The following is a 16,507-nucleotide window of genomic DNA, read 5'->3' on the forward strand; positions in this document are numbered from 1 at the left end:
AATGTTTTTTTTCTTCTTTCAATTGATGGACTTGTGTTGCAACTCAAGATGCGTTCCAAACTATTTTATAAAGGACAGAGTTTTCAGCAGTCCACCTCCCAACCTTGGGGATTTGCAGGCCTGCATGCAGCACCAGGTTGGCAATTTACATAATAAACCTGCAATGATGAGATAGGCGGTGGGAGATATATGCCAGTATGCCACTGTGAACCATGTTGAAAGGGCAAGTAGACATGTGAAAGGTGTTGGGTGTATAAGGTGTTGAATTCTGAATGATTGAGATCATCTATTCACAGAAATCCTTTATGTTTGTTCTCGTGTTCAAGTTAAATATCCCTTGAACCTTCCTAAGGCCCAAAAAAAAAGTCTCCGGTTTCTGGTATGCGCGCGCGTCGCCGTAGCCATGCGCGTCGGCAAAATGAAAAAGTATTTTTTTCAATGAAAAATGATGTCTCAAAACCGCCAAACTCACTGGTTTGACTGGAATCCTGCTGCTGCACAATTTTTAAATTGGGTTATGGTCGAGAATAAGCTTTATGTGGCCTCTCTGGACTCCCATATATTTGCACTAAGTTTAGTCGGGCACCATTTGCAGTCATCAGCCGACATTTGAAGCAAAAAAATCAGGTAAAAAAAAAAAAAAAAAAAGTCGCGTCGCCGCACCACTTTTTGGGCAAGCTCCATACCAGAAACCGGAGACTTTTTTTTTTGGCCTAATCTAAAGTCTGCATGTGCTCATAATGTTTCATCCCAACCATCATACATGATGTTTTCACATCATACAATTGTCAAGACAATGGACCTTAGTGATGCATGACCACATGATTACCATGGATATTTCACTACCCTATTTTATGATATAAATAATAATGGTCATAAAGCATGTTATGTACGTAGCTTGGTGATAACATTTGTAGCTTGGTTAAAATTATTATTATTTTTTTTAATCAACAAAATATTGGATTTTTAAAATTTAAATCAGAATGTTTCTATATAAACCAATTTTTTTAAATTTTATTTTATTTACAGTACCCATCTGTAAAACTGTTCATTTTGCATTGCATTTTTACCTTTTAATTTTCATTAAATATGAAACTGTTTATTTAACTTTAAATTGGTTGATAGTAGCCGTGTTCCACGTGATGCTACTTGTGCGGTGTGTCAATGAAGCTTTTGAAAGTTATTCGTTATTTGCATAAATTACACATTTATGGTGACTTGTCAAATATCAATACATGTACATGTACAATTTAACATGTCCAGTTGACAGAATACTAAAATGGGAAACAGTATTTCATTTCATGTTATGTTTTATTTGCAAAGAACCCACAAACGTTTAAAGAAAAATAATTATCAAATCCATTCATCCAGTGCAAGACATAATGACTAAACCAATGTCTACACCAAAAATAAACAGTTTTTTGTTTTATATACAAGGCACTGTGAAAAGCTTTACTTTTTAATCTGGAAGCACAGATATACAAGCATCAGGCATTTTGTACTGCTTGAACGCAATGCTCACTGAGTGGTTAGTATTGAAACTGACACAATAAAGGTGCAATTGTCAGAAAGATTGGTTTCATAGCTGCAATTGTAGACACTGTTAATGTCAGGTTTTGCTTAGGGTGGGGGCCTTTCAAAAGATGTTACTCCCATCACTAGCAGATCTACAATTTTCAAGCGATCATTTTTAAAGATATAAATTACAGTGTTGCAATACTAACCACCGGCTTATAATTATTAAAAAAATCATTCTCCGAAATTCCTTACTTTTGCTGTTAAGGCACAGAAGGTGGAATCCTATTTGCTAATCTTTTCAGATTTTTGTGCATTTCATATAAATCTATATAGGCCCTGTAAATTACCTTATTAGTGTTTTTAGTGAAAATGTAACAAAACGTTAACTCTACTCAATACGATAAATGTCTAAATACAATTACACAAAAACTCTTAAGTGATTACTTCAACATATTTTCTAGGACACTGTCATCTATGCATGATCATCACAGGGAGCCATTTACAAGTGGTTAGATGACCTGTAACAGTCATTACGCAGCTCACTCTACGTTCCAATATTAATGTGAAAATATAGTTTTGAAAGCTAGATCTACACCTTAAGACTACGACAGGTTACTGATATCCTACCAACTTAGTTATATAAATGTTAAACATGGAAGGAATTTTACGATACACAATATTGCAATTTTGTAAGTGGCAGGTATAATAAGGTTACAAGACAGTGGATAGATATTTATACCGTACATAGACACTACTGGTAAAAGGTAGCAATGTATAAAAAAATTATGAATATACAAAGGGTTTAGTACTAATGAGTCAGCCAGCGCATTCAAAATTTGAACCTGTACATTTCACCAACTTGACAAACACTACATACATACAAGTTTGTTCAATTATTTGGTTTTGAACAAATTTCATTATTTACAAGGCATGGGTTATCTGCTTTGCACCTGAAAGTGTCCTTATATGTAATTCCTTACAAATCGTTCTCTTGTTAACAAGTCAATTTTGTGATACATTTTAAGCTGAAAATCAAAATATAGTTAGCTTCCAAATCTTTAAAATGAAATAGCTGTTCCTGGTTGCAGTTTCATTTGAGTTCAAATTCAAAATTAAAGTTAATTTGTTGTCAAAATTGCAATAAAGTATAAAATTCTCAAGGAAACCAACACCAAGCATTTTAGTTGAATTTTTTTATATTGAGGTACATGTAACATTTTTTAATTCATAAAGGCTGAACATTTTGCAGCGTAATGAAGTTATAGGTTAGCATGATGTACACAAGAAATTCTTTTCAAGATACATAATTATATGAATAATGAAACATGCCTTGATAGCAATTTCTCACAAGAATTGTACCAAAATATATCCATTCAGTTAGCCAACAAAGGTTTTAACTTCACCTCTTAGTTGAAAGTTACCAAACTATTAGGTGCAACAGTGATAGATTGTCATCAGAAAAGAAACACACATTGCCATGGAAGTTTTTTCAATAACAGCCTTTTAGATTGTTAAAAATGATTTACGGTACACCATGTGATTCAACAATGAACCTTGAGCTGAAGCCAAACAGACAACTGGTCATGAATTACTTAGGCAAGTTTCCCTTCTATAACTTTTTCAAACACTACCATATGCTGATATCCCACATTATTTTCCACCATTTCTGATTTCTCAATTTGGCTTTATATCTTGGACAAAGTACTTTATCCAGCTGTGCAAGTTGAATGAACAATAGATATCGCAAGCATTTCAGCACACAAATCGAAAAGCCTCAAGTGTCCCTTGATTCATAAAGCAGCTATAGTGGTGATCTCTGCCTGGGGTTTATCACACCGAAAAAAACCCAAAGAGTAAATTACAGCTTTTACATTGTGAATTTCTTATTAAAATGTTAACAAATTCTTCAATTCAAAATACATTTTTTTTCAACAATATCAAGATCCTTTCCAAAGACAAAGAATTGAAGGTAACGCACAAAAAAAGGTCACAATTACATTAACAATAACTAGCATTACAATTACCTAATATTTAGAAATCATAAATTATCTGATTAAATATGAACACATAACAAAACGTGACATTCAGAAAATGTTTTCATAAGGATGTCTTGTAGAAAAAATATTAACTGCCATCACAAGCCTGATATGGTGCGCAATTTTAGCTTTTTAAGTGATGTGTTGGTGGGTTATGGGAATATTACTTGTTTTACAAAGATTACTGTAATAGATACCTGAACATGGAAACTGGAGATGCATTTTTATTATTAAACCATGAACAAGTAATAGATAACTAGAAGTTATAAGTTTTAATTACCATTATTAACACCTATTTAAACTCACTAATGTTTGCTACAACAGCCATAGTTTCTACCTGGCGAATGTACAAAGCAAAATTACTTTTTCATAATTTTACGAATCAAACAAGTTGACATAGCAGTGAAGAAGTTCCTTTTCAAAACTGAACTACAAAACCAAACAAATAAAGTAGGTAAGTGCACGTGCGTTTTGAAGGATGGGATCATGCGCAAAAGAGTTTAGTACATGTGGGTATTTGTTAAATTGGGATCAAAGTATATTTGCAGGCAACCGCACTCACTTTTTTGCTGATGACATTGGTGGTACTAAGGCATCACTACTCGCTGTGTTTCTGCTCAGGCATACCTAAGGTACTGCCAAAGGATCCCCCGGCTGTGGTCATTGTCGGCAAGTGGCTTGTGGTGGGGTACTGTGTCACACTACCTTGTACTTGCATACCCATAGGTGGCAGTTGTGTCTGCATCGGTAACATCCCCTGTACAGGAAAAGGCGCAAAGGATGAGAAGTTGCCCAGTGGAAGAACCCCTGGCATCTGCACACCAGGACCTTGCATCCCCGCCCCAGAGGGTTGCATCCCATGTGGTAAATAGTACATTGGCTGCTGCACAGCTGACATCATCATATTAGGCTGAGAGTACATGAAGGGCATGGAGGGAACATGAGGGGCTGTTGCTGCGCTCATTGACCCTACATTTCCAGGTTGGGACTGGCTGGTATTAGGAAGAGAGGAAGGCTGCATTTGTGAGGCATGTATCTGAGTGGCCTGTAACTGAGAGGCCTGCAACTGAGCGGCCTGCAACTGAGAGGCCTGCAACTGAGAGGCATGTATCTGAGTAGCCTGTAACTGAGATGCATGCAACTGAGAGGCCTGCATCTGAGCGGCCTGCAACTGAGAGGCCTGCATCTGAGAGGCCTGCAATTGAGCTTGCTGCATCTGAGCGGGCTGCATCTGAGCGGCCTGCAACTGAGACGCTTGCATCTGTCGACGAAGAAGTCGCATTTCTTCCTGTTGCTGTATGATAATCCTTTGCAGCTCTGCAGTATCTAGCGTTGTTACATTTTTGGTACTGGGAGAAGCATCAGTGACTGGTTTATGAGACAATTCAGCAACTGACGCAATCTTTTGGTGCATTTTTGGACTGGTTCGTGGGCTTAACTGCTTCAGTTTTGCCCCATTTTTTCTGGGATGGCTTTTTTGTGGAAGGATACATCTGTCAATCTCAGAGTGGGATGCAATATCAGAAAAACCAGAATCTAAACGACCACTGATGTTCTGTCTTCTCAGAGTTTCATCTTCAGAGAGGCCTTCCGATGAACTTTCTGAATGCCTGTCAAGATCCCCACTGACCGGTCTTCGAACATGTGTTTTCCGTTTAACCTTTCGAATAACTCTTTGCTGAACTGGAGATTGCTTCACTGTTTTATCCAAGTTGAATTTGTTTTTTTCATCTTCATTTTTCATTACAAGTCCTTCATTCAAGCTGCCCTGGGAAACTGATTGGACTGCATGCTGGATATCAGATTTATTAGGCAACAATTCAAATATTTCCCAACTCTTGTCAATGTTTGGTGTGGATTTTGAATGACGTCTGTGTTCTCGGATTTTAGATGACTCTTCAAATCCTCTTCGCTGTACTCTCGTATCATCACTGAATGTCTGAGCACTTGTGAATGATGCTTGGAATGCTTTCGCAGCCTTCATTTTAGCAAGAATAGTTCTGGTTCTTTCACGGACTTCTTTATGCCGTCTCATGTGTGCTTCCTCATCTCCAACTTCAGTTTCTTGCTTAGAGGTCTCTTTTTCTTTGGTTCCCTGTGAACAAATTTTGTGTTCCTCTTCAAATATAGATTGCATACCGCTGTCTGGTACCTCAGTTTTGTTGTATTTATTCTGCTCTGCTGTAAGCTCAGTTGAAATGATTGCTGATGGTGATTCTTCAATAGGATTTTCACCTGACCGTTCCAATGTAGATTTCCTTATGACTAAATCAACATCCATTGTTTCCTTTTTGTGTTCCTTCTGCTTGCAGTTCCGACTTGGATCTTGTAATTCTAGCATCCGTGGCATCATTTGTGTTTTCTCAAGGACATGCATGTCTTTATCTTCAACCTTGACATGCTGAACAACTTGTGTATCTTTGACAACTGACTCCCCCTGCACAGGCTTATCTTGTTCTCTTTCACAATTTTCCCCTGTTACTTCATAATCATCCACAACTGAACTCTTTTTCCTCGCTCGCTTCTCCTTCCAGGAACTTACACTTTCAATTATTGGGAAACTATCATCTTCTGCATTCTTTTTGACTGGTACCTCTTCCTTTTTGGGGGTGCCCTATCTGTGGACTTCCTCCATGTCAATGCTTTACTCTGATACATTACTCGTCCAACACCTGCAAAAGTTGGGGATGCTTGATTTACTGTTGATTGGTTGGGCTTTGTTGGCTTTGGTGAGATTTGTATGGATTCAGTGCTTTCCACTGGGGGTTGACTCATCATTTGGTCCTGCTCTGTGATTGCAATCTTATCAGGAGGAGTAACTTTCCTCAATTTAGTTTGTACTTTTACAAACTCTGGGCTCTCTTTGTCATCTGAATCAGTTGAACAAACAAACTTTGGTTCAGCTTGCACCTGTTTGGACCTTTCCACTGGCACTTTGTTCATTGTCTGCTCCGAGACCGATATCTTGCCAGAAGGATTAACTCTCCTTAATTTAGTCTGGGCTTTGAGGAACTCGAGGATTTCCTTATCTGAACCACCTGAGATTTGTGCTGTTTTATTTTCCGGAACTTGTTTTCTTGGCTTATCTGATGGGTTCTGATTATTTTCCTTGGACATTACACCACCAAATCTTTTCCGTACTGCTTTCACAACACTCAAGGAAGCTAGTTTTTCAAGTTCATCTTTAGGCTCTGCTCTTTCAAATTCAAAGTGCTTTTCTTGGTGTTCCCCATCTGGTTCATCTCTGTGTATTGCTTCGTTCCACTCTTCTGCACCCAATGATTTGGACCGTGACAAAGCACGAAATGTTTTAGACACTGAATTATTACCATTATGATGTAAGGAATTTGACCTTGTTAAAGGCTTACTGTCCGTTTCTATTTTGGGCACTTTTTCTGTATTGGCATTTTGATCTACACATTTTTCAGCAAAAACTGTTTCTTGGATACCTTTCATTTTAGGAGTGGTCAATCCAATTCCTAAAGAATCAACTGGCACATATTCACTGACCAAAATTCTTGAGGAAGCCTTCCTTTGATTGGGGTCCTTCTGCATTGTTTCATGCTGTTCTGCAACTACTGCTGTATCTCCTGCTACCAAAGACATCCTTATTCCATCAGAATCTGTATCAATCTTTTGTTTTTCCCGACTTCTTTTCAAATTGTGGTCCACTGGGGTTTGGGTATTTTCTGAAGAGACTTTTTTGCAGTCATGAGAATGCTCCTCTGCAGATGACAAATTCTCAACTGCTACTTTGTCCATATCTACAAATGATATAGTATGTCCCATTTCCTTCCTAGTTGATCCACTGCAACTGTCAAAGTCTTCTTTACATTCATCTCCATCAGTCTTTTTCTCTGAATGTGTTATAGAAATTGACTTGACAGGAAGATCAACTCCCATCATTCTTGCCATGGATTTTTTAAGGAGTGCCTTAATTTCAGATGACCTTTCATGATTTGATGAAATAGCCTCTTTCGCCATTCGTCTCACTATTGAAAAATCAGGGATGGCTGCATCTTCTTTGCACGAAGAGAAATCTGTATTTGTGTGCTGTGTGTACAATAGTTGCTTTTCTTCCACACAACTGTTTTGGGGTTTTATAGTTGCTGAGTTTTCAGGAGCACTCATGGAATCACTGTCAGATTTTTGTGCTTTATCTGAATCCTCTAAAATTGGTGCCTCTTCACAAGCAGATTTGTTAGGCTTCGTCTGCAAAGGCTTGGTGTCTGAGGCAGAAATGCTTGCTTGTGGATCACTAGGTGCTAAACTAGGAACACTGGTTGCACGTTGACTTTGGAGTTGGATGTTTTCTGAAGACTTGTTATCGCAAGCCACTTCAATGTCATACTGCGATTCTGCAGTTTGCATGTGTGGTGCAAACATGAAGTCTGAATCAAACAGATAAATTTGCTTAAACTTTGTCATCTGTTCTTCCTCCGTCAATGACAGTTCAAACTGCTTCTCAGAATTTCCAAGATTTTCTTCACAGGTTTTGTTGGATTGTTTTGAATCAGACCTTTGGTTGGATAAGGTTGCAGTCTCTGGCAGGGATTGGTTTGAAATTGATGTTTCCTGCACAGTATTTACACAATATTTATCTACAATCTCTTCAACCCAGAAAAGAGACTCCTTTTCATCCACCTCTTCTTCTAGAATACTGGGTGATGCCGAACGCTTTGGTTTAGGAGGGGGAGCCCCTTGTGGAAGTGGCAACACCTTAACAGCTTCTGCTATTGTGCCTAGGTCTTCAATACTTGAATACATGATTCCATGCTCAGCTAAAAGGCCAGAAGTGGAACGGTTAGACATCTGGGATAATAGTGGACCCTTAGGTACTTCCAATGAAGCAGCTCTGATATGAGACTCTTGTCTGTGGGAGTGCATATCTGGAAGTGAAACAGCACTATACCTTTTGTCGAATGATTGAATTGGTAGGGTGGGAGCAAAACCTTTTCTACAGTGGGTTGGAGGTGTTCCTATTGAAGATGAAGATGAAAATGATTTCAAAGAATATTCCGATCCTGGAGACCCAGGGACACTACCTTTGAATAAATGTTCTTGAGGTGCAACTTTTAAGATTGGTGGGGGTGGAGCTGCCCGTTTTTTGGTAGACTTTGAAGAAGTTGAAGATGTACTATCAACGGAAGCCCTAGGCCTTGGCAGAAATTCTGCAGGGGAGTATGTTACAGGACTGCTACTGCTAACAGACATATCTACACTGCCAGTACTTTCCGCCGAGACACTTTCATATCTACCGACTCTTATTGGTGGAGACATATCCTTGGTTTCTTGTAGCATTTCTGTGCCTTTCTTTGTCTTTTTCTTCCCGAACAGCTTGCCTAATGTTCCCACCTTGCCCTCCCTCTGGCTCTCAGATTTTGACAGTGTTTTTCTGTTGTGTGTGACGTGCATGCAGACTGTCACTCCTGTTGGACGGCATGCGGTTAACGTCATTTACTGTTTCAGTGAGTAGTGATAGAATATGCAAGAAAAACATAAAAGCAAGCAGGTTTATCTAAATTGCATAGTAACAGCAGATCATGCAAGTGATAACATTTAACAGAAATCATGCAATCACACAGCTTCTGAAAGGGATTTTTTTTCACAGCAAAATGTAATGTGCAAGAACAGCAAATCAAAGCAAAAGTGGATTGTTGAGTTTTTCTTAAAAAACAACTTTTTATCCCTTCTCCAAAATGACTGATAAGTACTGTGTGATCAAATGATAGACTGACCTTAAGTCCAAGTTGATTTAAATGCTGGTTATTAGTGTGCACCATTTGGAGAAGGCACAAATAGTTGTTTTATCAGCAAACTCAGCAATGCATGCAGGGCAAAACACCATTGAGGAATTACTGTTCATACCTTTCGAACCTTTAAAAGCTGCATAGGGTTATCGTGTGAATCTATGCTACTTGTGTTCCTAGTAGCACAAAATCAAGAAATCATAGAAGGAATCATTTGAATGAAAAACTGTAAATCTCACTATCCCATTTCATTTGACGTCAACATGCAATCACTTTTTGTTCTCAGTCTCATATTTTTTACACATGGAATCTTAAAATCTTGAGATAGAGCAATCTTGAAAACTTCTAACACTGATGACCAACTATTATGTTAGCACTTTGCCTAACATAGTATTATTTTCATCAGCTTCATTTAAATATTACAATTTGCAAAAACAGATCAGAGGAAAAAGGTATTGTGAATGTTAAAGTTGGGAGTTTGTTTTTAAATTGTCGGAATGATTAAACTTATGTGAGATAACAAATGACTTCCTATCTTGATCACCAAGACAACCTTTTGAAGTCAGAATAACTACCTTTTATGCAGTTGATTGCAAAATAAAAAAAGCACACAAACTACAAAAACATTGCAAGCTATATAATTATGCAAATTATTTGTTACACTTGTTCCCTCAGTAAAGAAAATGCTGTATGCTCCAGCTGAATAAATCTACATGCTATTAAGAATAAAGCTGCAAAGTTCCTTAAAATGCACCAGGTTAATGGCATACATTCAGTTTTAGCATTTTGCAAATGTCTTTACTAATTTGTCCCATTGTTAAACTTTACTCACCATCAGATCTACTGGAGTGCAAACTGTCTACTCCATGGAGTCCTACTTCATCAGCAGTGTCTTCGTCTGGTATTTGAACAATGGTTTGTCGACCTTTGCGGCTGAAAAACTTCCCCAAAGACTTCTTTCCTTTGGAGTGGGAATGTTCTTTGGCATATGCAGCTGAATCATCAGCATCATCTCCATTTGCATTATTGTTCACATTGAGTTCCATGTCGTCGTGTCTTGTTTCAATTGTTTGTGTACCATCAGTCTGCGTATTGTTGTGTTATTTGAATTGGGGTTATCAGAGTCACTGGAGTCTTTTTTGCCAAATCCAAATGTTGACATTATTCTGGAGCCAATACCTTCATCAGAGTCAGAAGATGAACTGGAGCTAGAGCTGGAGCTAGAAGTAGAATCTCTGGACAGGCCTATTGACCCAAAGAATCCTTTCTTTCCTTCTTTTTCTTCTTTGGACGAGCCTTTGATTCTGTTTTAACATCAACGTCAGCTTTGCCTGCTAATGAGCCCGACATTTCTGGCAGTTTAACAGAAAGTCCTCCAGAAGCAGCTTTGTCAACGTCAACTTCTCCACCATCCCCGCCCACTACTCCGATGTCTGCACTTGGTACATCTACTGAAACAGCACCATCGACTGATGATCCCTCATGATCCTTTTTCTTCTTTCCTTTTCCTCTTTTCTTCCGCTTTTTACCATCAGTTTTAGTACTAGCAGAACCTGTTACTTCAGGTAGGCCCAATTTGGCTCCACCAGATAAGCCAACACCAACATCACCACTAATATCGCCAGCTGTGCCTCCCATTCCAATTCCATCCAGGCCGCCCATTGACATGTCGGGTTTTGTTGTACCAACATCAATGTCAACATCTGCTCCGAGACCACTGCCAATATCAGGGCCACCAGTCAAAATGCCACCGATCTCTCCACTTAATGAACCCTCTGGTTTAGCTGCTTTGACATTCATGTCAACTTCAGGCTTAATATCATCGCTGCCAAACTCCCCACTGACATCAAATTTTCCATTTCCGATTCCACCAATATCTCCCTTGTGGTCTCCACTAAAGCCAAGGCCTACATCAATCCCTCCACCTGCAGAGAATGAGGTATCTGGTTTGGGTATTGCAGTATCCACATCAATTTTTCCATCTCCGATGCCATCAAAGCCTCCAGCAATACCACCTCCAAGGCCTCTGCCAACAAAACCTCCAGCTGATGCGTTGGCTTTTGGTTTGACTGCTTTTACACTGTCATCAACCTTAGGTGTAACCATATCTAGGTCACCTCCAAAATCTTTACCAAATCCCTCACCAGCCAAGGCCAGACCTCCACCTACAGAAAATGAGCCATCTGGTTTTGGTGCTTTAGTTTCAATGTCAATATCTCCACCCCCAAAGCTACCACCTGCACCATCACCAATGCCTCCACCAAAATTGCCACTAATGCCATCTCCACTTACATCAGGACCACTAACAGAGAGAGAACCTTCTGGGTTGGGTGCTGTAACATCAACTTTTGTATCTCCAATTCCACCAAGACCTCCAAATCCCCCACCAATTCCTCCACCTATTGACAGTGAACCATCTGGTTTAGGTGCCGAGACATCAACATCAACTTTTCCATCTCCAATTCCACCAAGGCCTCCCAATCCCCCACCAATTCCTCCACCTATTGACAGTGAACCATCTGGTTTAGGTGCTGAGACATCAACATCAACTTTTCCATCTCCAATTCCACCAAGGCCTCCAAATCCCCCACCGATTCCTCCACCTGCTGACAGTGAGCCATCTGGTTTAGGTGCTGAGACATCAACATCAACTTTTCCATCTCCAATTCCACCAAGGCCTCCAAATCCCCACCAATTCCTCCACCTGCTGACAGTGAATCATCTGGTTTAGGTGCTGAGACATCAACATCAACTTTTCCATCTCCAATTCCACCAAGGCCTCCAAATCCTCCACCAAATCCTCCACCTGCTGACAGTGAGCCATCTGGTTTAGGTGCTGAGACATCAACATCAACTTTTCCATCTCCAATTCCACCAAGGCCTCCAAATCCCCCATCAATTCCTCCACCTATTGACAGTGAGCCATCTGGTTTAGGAGCTGAGACATCAACATCAACTTTTCCATCTCCAATTCCACCAAGGCCTCCAAATCCCCCACCGATTCCTCCACCTGCTGGCAGTGTGAACCATCTGGTTTAGGTGCTGAGACATCAACATCAACTTTTCCATCTCCAATTCCACCAAGGCCTCCAAATCCCCCACAAATCCTCCACCTGCTGACAGTGAGCCATCTGGTTTAGGTGCTGAGACATCAACATCAACTTTTCCATCTCCAATTCCACCAAGGCCTCCAAATCCCCCACCAATTCCTCCACCTATTGACAGTGAGCCATCTGGTTTAGGAGCTGAGACATCAACATCAACTTTTCCATCTCCAATTCCACCAAGACCTCCAAATCCCCCACCAATTCCTCCACCTATTGACAGTGAGCCATCTGGTTTAGGAGCTGAGACATCAACATCAACTTTTCCATCTCCAATTCCACCAAGGCCTCCAAATACCCCACCAATTCCACCACCTGCTGACAGTGAGCCATCTGGTTTAGGTGCTGAGACATCAACATCAACTTTTCCATCTCCAATTCCACCAAGGCCTCCAAATCCCCCACCGATTCCTCCACCTGCTGACAGTGAGCCATCTGGTTTAGGTGCTGAGACATCAACATCAACTTTTCCATCTCCAATTCCACCAAGGCCTCCAATTCCACCAAGGCCTCCAAATCCCCCCACCAATTCCTCCACCTGCTGACAGTGAGCCATCTGGTTTAGGTGCTGAGACATCAACATCAACTTTTCCATCTCCAATATCACCAAGGCCTCCAAATCCCCCACCAATTCCTCCACCTGCTGACAGTGAGCCATCTGGTTTAGGTGCTGAGACATCAACATCAACTTTTCCATCTCCAATTCCACCAAGGCCTCCAAATCCCCCACCAAGGCCTCCCAATACCCCACCAATTCCTCCACCTGCTGACAGGGAGCCATCTGGTTTAGGTGCTGAGACATCAACATCAACTTTTCCATCTCCAATTCCACCAAGGCCTCCAAATCCCCCACCAAGGCCTCCAAATCCCCCACCAATTCCTCCACCTGCTGACAGTGAGCCATCTGGTTTAGGTGCTGAGACATCAACATCAACTTTTCCATCTCCAATTCCACCAAGGCCTCCAAATGCCCCACCAATTCCTCCACCTATTGACAGTGAGCTATCTGGTTTAGGTGCTGAGACATCAACATCAACTTTTCCATCTCCAATTCCACCAAAGCCTCCAAATCCCCACCAATTCCTCCACCTGCTGACAGTGAGCCATCTGGTTTAGGAGCTGAGACATCAACATCAACTTTTCCATCTCCAATTCCACCAAGACCTCCAAATCCCCCACCAATTCCTCCACCTATTGACAGTGAGCCATCTGGTTTAGGAGCTGAGACATCAACATCAACTTTTCCATCTCCAATTCCACCAAGGCCTCCAAATCCCCCACCAATTCCACCACCTGCTGACAGTGAGCCATCTGGTTTAGGTGCTGAGACATCAACATCAACTTTTCCATCTCCAATTCCACCAAGGCCTCCAAATCCCCCACCAAGGCCTCCACCTATTGACAGTGAGCCATCTGGTTTAGGTGCTGAGACATCAACATCAACTTTTCCATCTCCAATTCCACCAAGGCCTCCAAATCCCCCACCAATTCCTCCACCTGCTGACAGTGAGCCATCTGGTTTAGGAGCTGAGACATCAACATCAACTTTTCCATCTCCAATTCCACCAAGGCCTCCAAATCCCCCACCAATTCCTCCACCTGCTGACAATGAGCCATCTGGTTTAGGTGCTGAGACATCAACATCAACTTTTCCATCTCCAATTCCACCAAGACCTCCAAATCCCCCACCAATTCCTCCACCTATTGACAGTGAGCCATCTGGTTTAGGAGCTGAGACATCAACATCAACTTTTCCATCTCCAATTCCACCAAGGCCTCCAAATCCCCCACCAATTCCACCACCTGCTGACAGTGAGCCATCTGGTTTAGGTGCTGAGACATCAACATCAACTTTTCCATCTCCAATTCCACCAAGGCCTCCAAATCCCCCACCAAGGCCTCCACCTATTGACAGTGAGCCATCTGGTTTAGGTGCTGAGACATCAACATCAACTTTTCCATCTCCAATTCCACCAAGGCCTCCAAATCCCCCACCAAGGCCTCCACCTGCTGACAGTGAGCCATCTGGTTTAGGTGCTGAGACATCAACATCAACTTTTCCATCTCCAATTCCACCAAGGCCTCCAAATGCCCACCAATTCCTCCACCTGCTGACAGTGAGCCATCTGGTTTAGGTGCTGAGACATCAACATCAACTTTTCCATCTCCAATTCCACCCAGGCCTCCAAATCCCCCACCAATTCCACCACCTATCGAGAGTGAGCCATCTGGTTTAGGTGCTGAGACATCAACATCAACTTTTCCATCTCCAATTCCACCAAGACCTCCAAATCCCCCACCAATCCTCCACCTGCAGACAGTGAGCCATCTGGTTTAGGAGCTGAGACATCAACATCAACGTTTCCATCTCCAATTCCACCAGGCCTCCAAAACCCCCACCAATTCCTCCACCTATTGACAGTGAGCCATCTGTTTAGGTGCTGAGACATCAACATCAACTTTTCCATCTCCAATTCCACCCAGGCCTCCAAATCCCCCACCAATTCCTCCACCTATTGACAGTGAGCCATCTGGTTTAGGTGCTGAGACATCAACATCAACGTTTCCATCTCCAATTCCACCAAGGCCTCCAAATCCCCCACCAATTCCTCCACCTGCTGACAGTGAGCCATCTGGTTTGGTGCTGAGACATCAACATCAACTTTTCCATCTCCAATTCCACCAAGGCCTCCGAATCCCCACCAAATCCACCTGCTGACAGTGAGCCATCTGGTTTAGGTGCTGAGACATCAACATCAACTTTTCCATCTCCAATTCTATCTAGGGCTCCAACACCAGCACCAATTCCTCCTCCACCTACTGACAGCGAACCATCTGATTTAGGTGCCGACACATCAACATCACCACTGATGTCAATTCCTCCCTCTGCAGATCCAGGTCTTTTAGCCTTGCCTGAAAATCCAAAACTGGGCAATTTGACTTTGAACCCCCCTTTCCCTTCATGGTCTGATTCTGAAGAACTGGAACTGCTGCTTGATTTCCCATCCTTTTTACCTCGAAATCCAAAACCAAAGCCTCCCTTTTTTTTTCCTTTTGGCTTTTTAGGTTTTCCCTTTTTGCCAAGATTCAAACCAACATCTGGAACTTCTCCCATTTCACCACTTCCAGCACTTAGGTCTATTCCTCCACCTACAGAAAGGGAAGCATCTGGTTGTGGTGCTGTAACATCTGCATCAATTTTTCCATCTCCATTAATATCTCCACCAATGCCTCCACCGCCAGAGAATGACCCATCAAGTTTGGGAGCTGCAACATCCAGGTCAACTGTGAAGTCTCCAACTCCTGCAAGGTGACCACCACTAATATCTCCACTTGGTTTTGCAGCCTTTGCTTCAATGTCAACTTTGGGAGTACAATATCACTACCTGCACTCACATCCATTTCTTCCTTTTTACCGCCTAAACCTAATCCAAATTTGCCCTTCTTTTCTTTGGGCTGCCTTTACCCTTGACGTTTATACTTCCAGATGCTTTGGGGGTGATACATCAATGTTTACATCAACATCTCCCGAAGCTTTATGCTTTGACTTGCCAAAGTGTATAGATGGCAGGCCAAAGCTGCCCCTTTCCCAGAACCTCTCTTTTTATCTCCTCTGTGCAGTTTAGCGTCAGCTGTGGCATCAAAGTCTGTCTGGACTTTTGGTCCACTTGGTTGATCTACCGAAATGCCAGCTTCTGGTTTTGCTAGCTCAAAATCCCCATTGAGAGACAAGTCAGCACTACCACCCGTCGGCTTGAATTTTCCTTCTGCACCAACATCGATGTCCCCGCTGTGACTAAGGTCATAGTCTCCTTTGCCTCCTTTCATCTTTGGTAATCAAACGATGGCATGTGAAACCCCCTTTCTTTTTTCCGGATCCTTTACCCTTTCCGTCAAATCCAATTGCACCATCAATTTCAGTATCAACAGATGCATCAGGGCTATCGACAAACATTTTACCACTCGGCAGATCAACTGAAACATTACCTTCAGGTTTCGAAAGCTTAAACATCAAATTCTAAAGCCTTTGTCACTCTCCAAGATCTGGTCCTTCAATACCAATTGAGCCCTTCGGTAGCTTCATATCCACATCTGCATC

At 41.6% G+C, this 16,507-nt stretch overlaps 4 protein-coding genes across 4 annotated transcripts; 1 reads left to right on the top strand and 3 right to left on the bottom strand.

Annotated features, from left to right (window-relative positions):
* Positions 1-1,292: 1,292 nt before the first annotated feature.
* LOC119743346 (vesicle-associated protein-like) lies at positions 1,293-12,015 on the bottom strand. The gene is made up of 2 exons (XM_038219746.1): positions 10,137-12,015; positions 1,293-4,311 (listed from the first exon to the last, which is right to left on the bottom strand). Exon 1 carries the CDS (start codon positions 11,408-11,410, stop codon positions 10,550-10,552), a length of 861 nt encoding a protein of 286 aa, XP_038075674.1. The 5' UTR covers positions 11,411-12,015; the 3' UTR covers positions 1,293-4,311; positions 10,137-10,549.
* LOC119741118 (mediator of RNA polymerase II transcription subunit 15-like) lies at positions 4,153-10,350 on the bottom strand. Its single transcript, XM_038216810.1, has 3 exons — positions 10,137-10,350; positions 6,203-6,823; positions 4,153-4,922 (listed from the first exon to the last, which is right to left on the bottom strand). The coding sequence occupies exons 1-3, from the start codon at positions 10,348-10,350 to the stop codon at positions 4,153-4,155; spliced, it is 1,605 nt and encodes a 534-aa protein (XP_038072738.1).
* Positions 12,016-12,596: 581 nt separating the features above from the next.
* Positions 12,597-13,432, bottom strand: LOC119743352. Its single transcript, XM_038219751.1, has 2 exons — positions 13,022-13,432; positions 12,597-12,900 (listed from the first exon to the last, which is right to left on the bottom strand). Exons 1-2 carry the CDS (start codon positions 13,349-13,351, stop codon positions 12,622-12,624), a joined length of 609 nt encoding a protein of 202 aa, XP_038075679.1. The 5' UTR covers positions 13,352-13,432; the 3' UTR covers positions 12,597-12,621.
* Positions 13,431-14,970, top strand: LOC119743363 (vegetative cell wall protein gp1-like; the record flags this gene model as incomplete). The annotated part of the gene is made up of 2 exons (XM_038219757.1): positions 13,431-14,543; positions 14,847-14,970. A coding segment is annotated over one exon (1,113 nt), but the record flags the coding sequence as incomplete, so codon positions are not given.
* Between the last annotated feature and the right edge of the window lie 1,537 nt (positions 14,971-16,507).

Source organism: Patiria miniata, unplaced genomic scaffold, assembly GCF_015706575.1.
Source record: "Patiria miniata isolate m_02_andy unplaced genomic scaffold, ASM1570657v1 HiC_scaffold_11, whole genome shotgun sequence".
In the NCBI taxonomy this organism is placed as follows: domain Eukaryota; kingdom Metazoa; phylum Echinodermata; class Asteroidea; order Valvatida; family Asterinidae; genus Patiria; species Patiria miniata.

Bases quoted from the DNA above. Each gene is read 5' to 3' on its own strand.
- LOC119741118 (XM_038216810.1), bottom strand. From the start codon at position 10,350: ATGGAACTCAATGTGAACAATAATGCAAATGGAGATGATGCTGATGAT. The intron at 6,824-10,136 runs GTGAGTAAAGTT...CATTGGGTGCAG, and splicing joins GCACTCCAGTAGATCTGATG to AAGAGTGGAACGAAGCAATA. The intron at 4,923-6,202 runs GTAAAGCATTGA...CTCATAAACCAG, and splicing joins TGGACGAGTAATGTATCAGA to TCACTGATGCTTCTCCCAGT.
- LOC119743346 (XM_038219746.1), bottom strand. From the start codon at position 11,410: ATGGTTACACCTAAGGTTGATGACAGTGTAAAAGCAGTCAAACCAAAA.
- LOC119743352 (XM_038219751.1), bottom strand. From the start codon at position 13,351: ATGGAAAAGTTGATGTTGATGTCTCAGCACCTAAACCAGATGGCTCAC. The intron at 12,901-13,021 runs GCCTTGGTGATA...GTGGAATTGGAG, and splicing joins AATTGGTGGGGGATTTGGAG to GCCTTGGTGGAATTGGAGAT.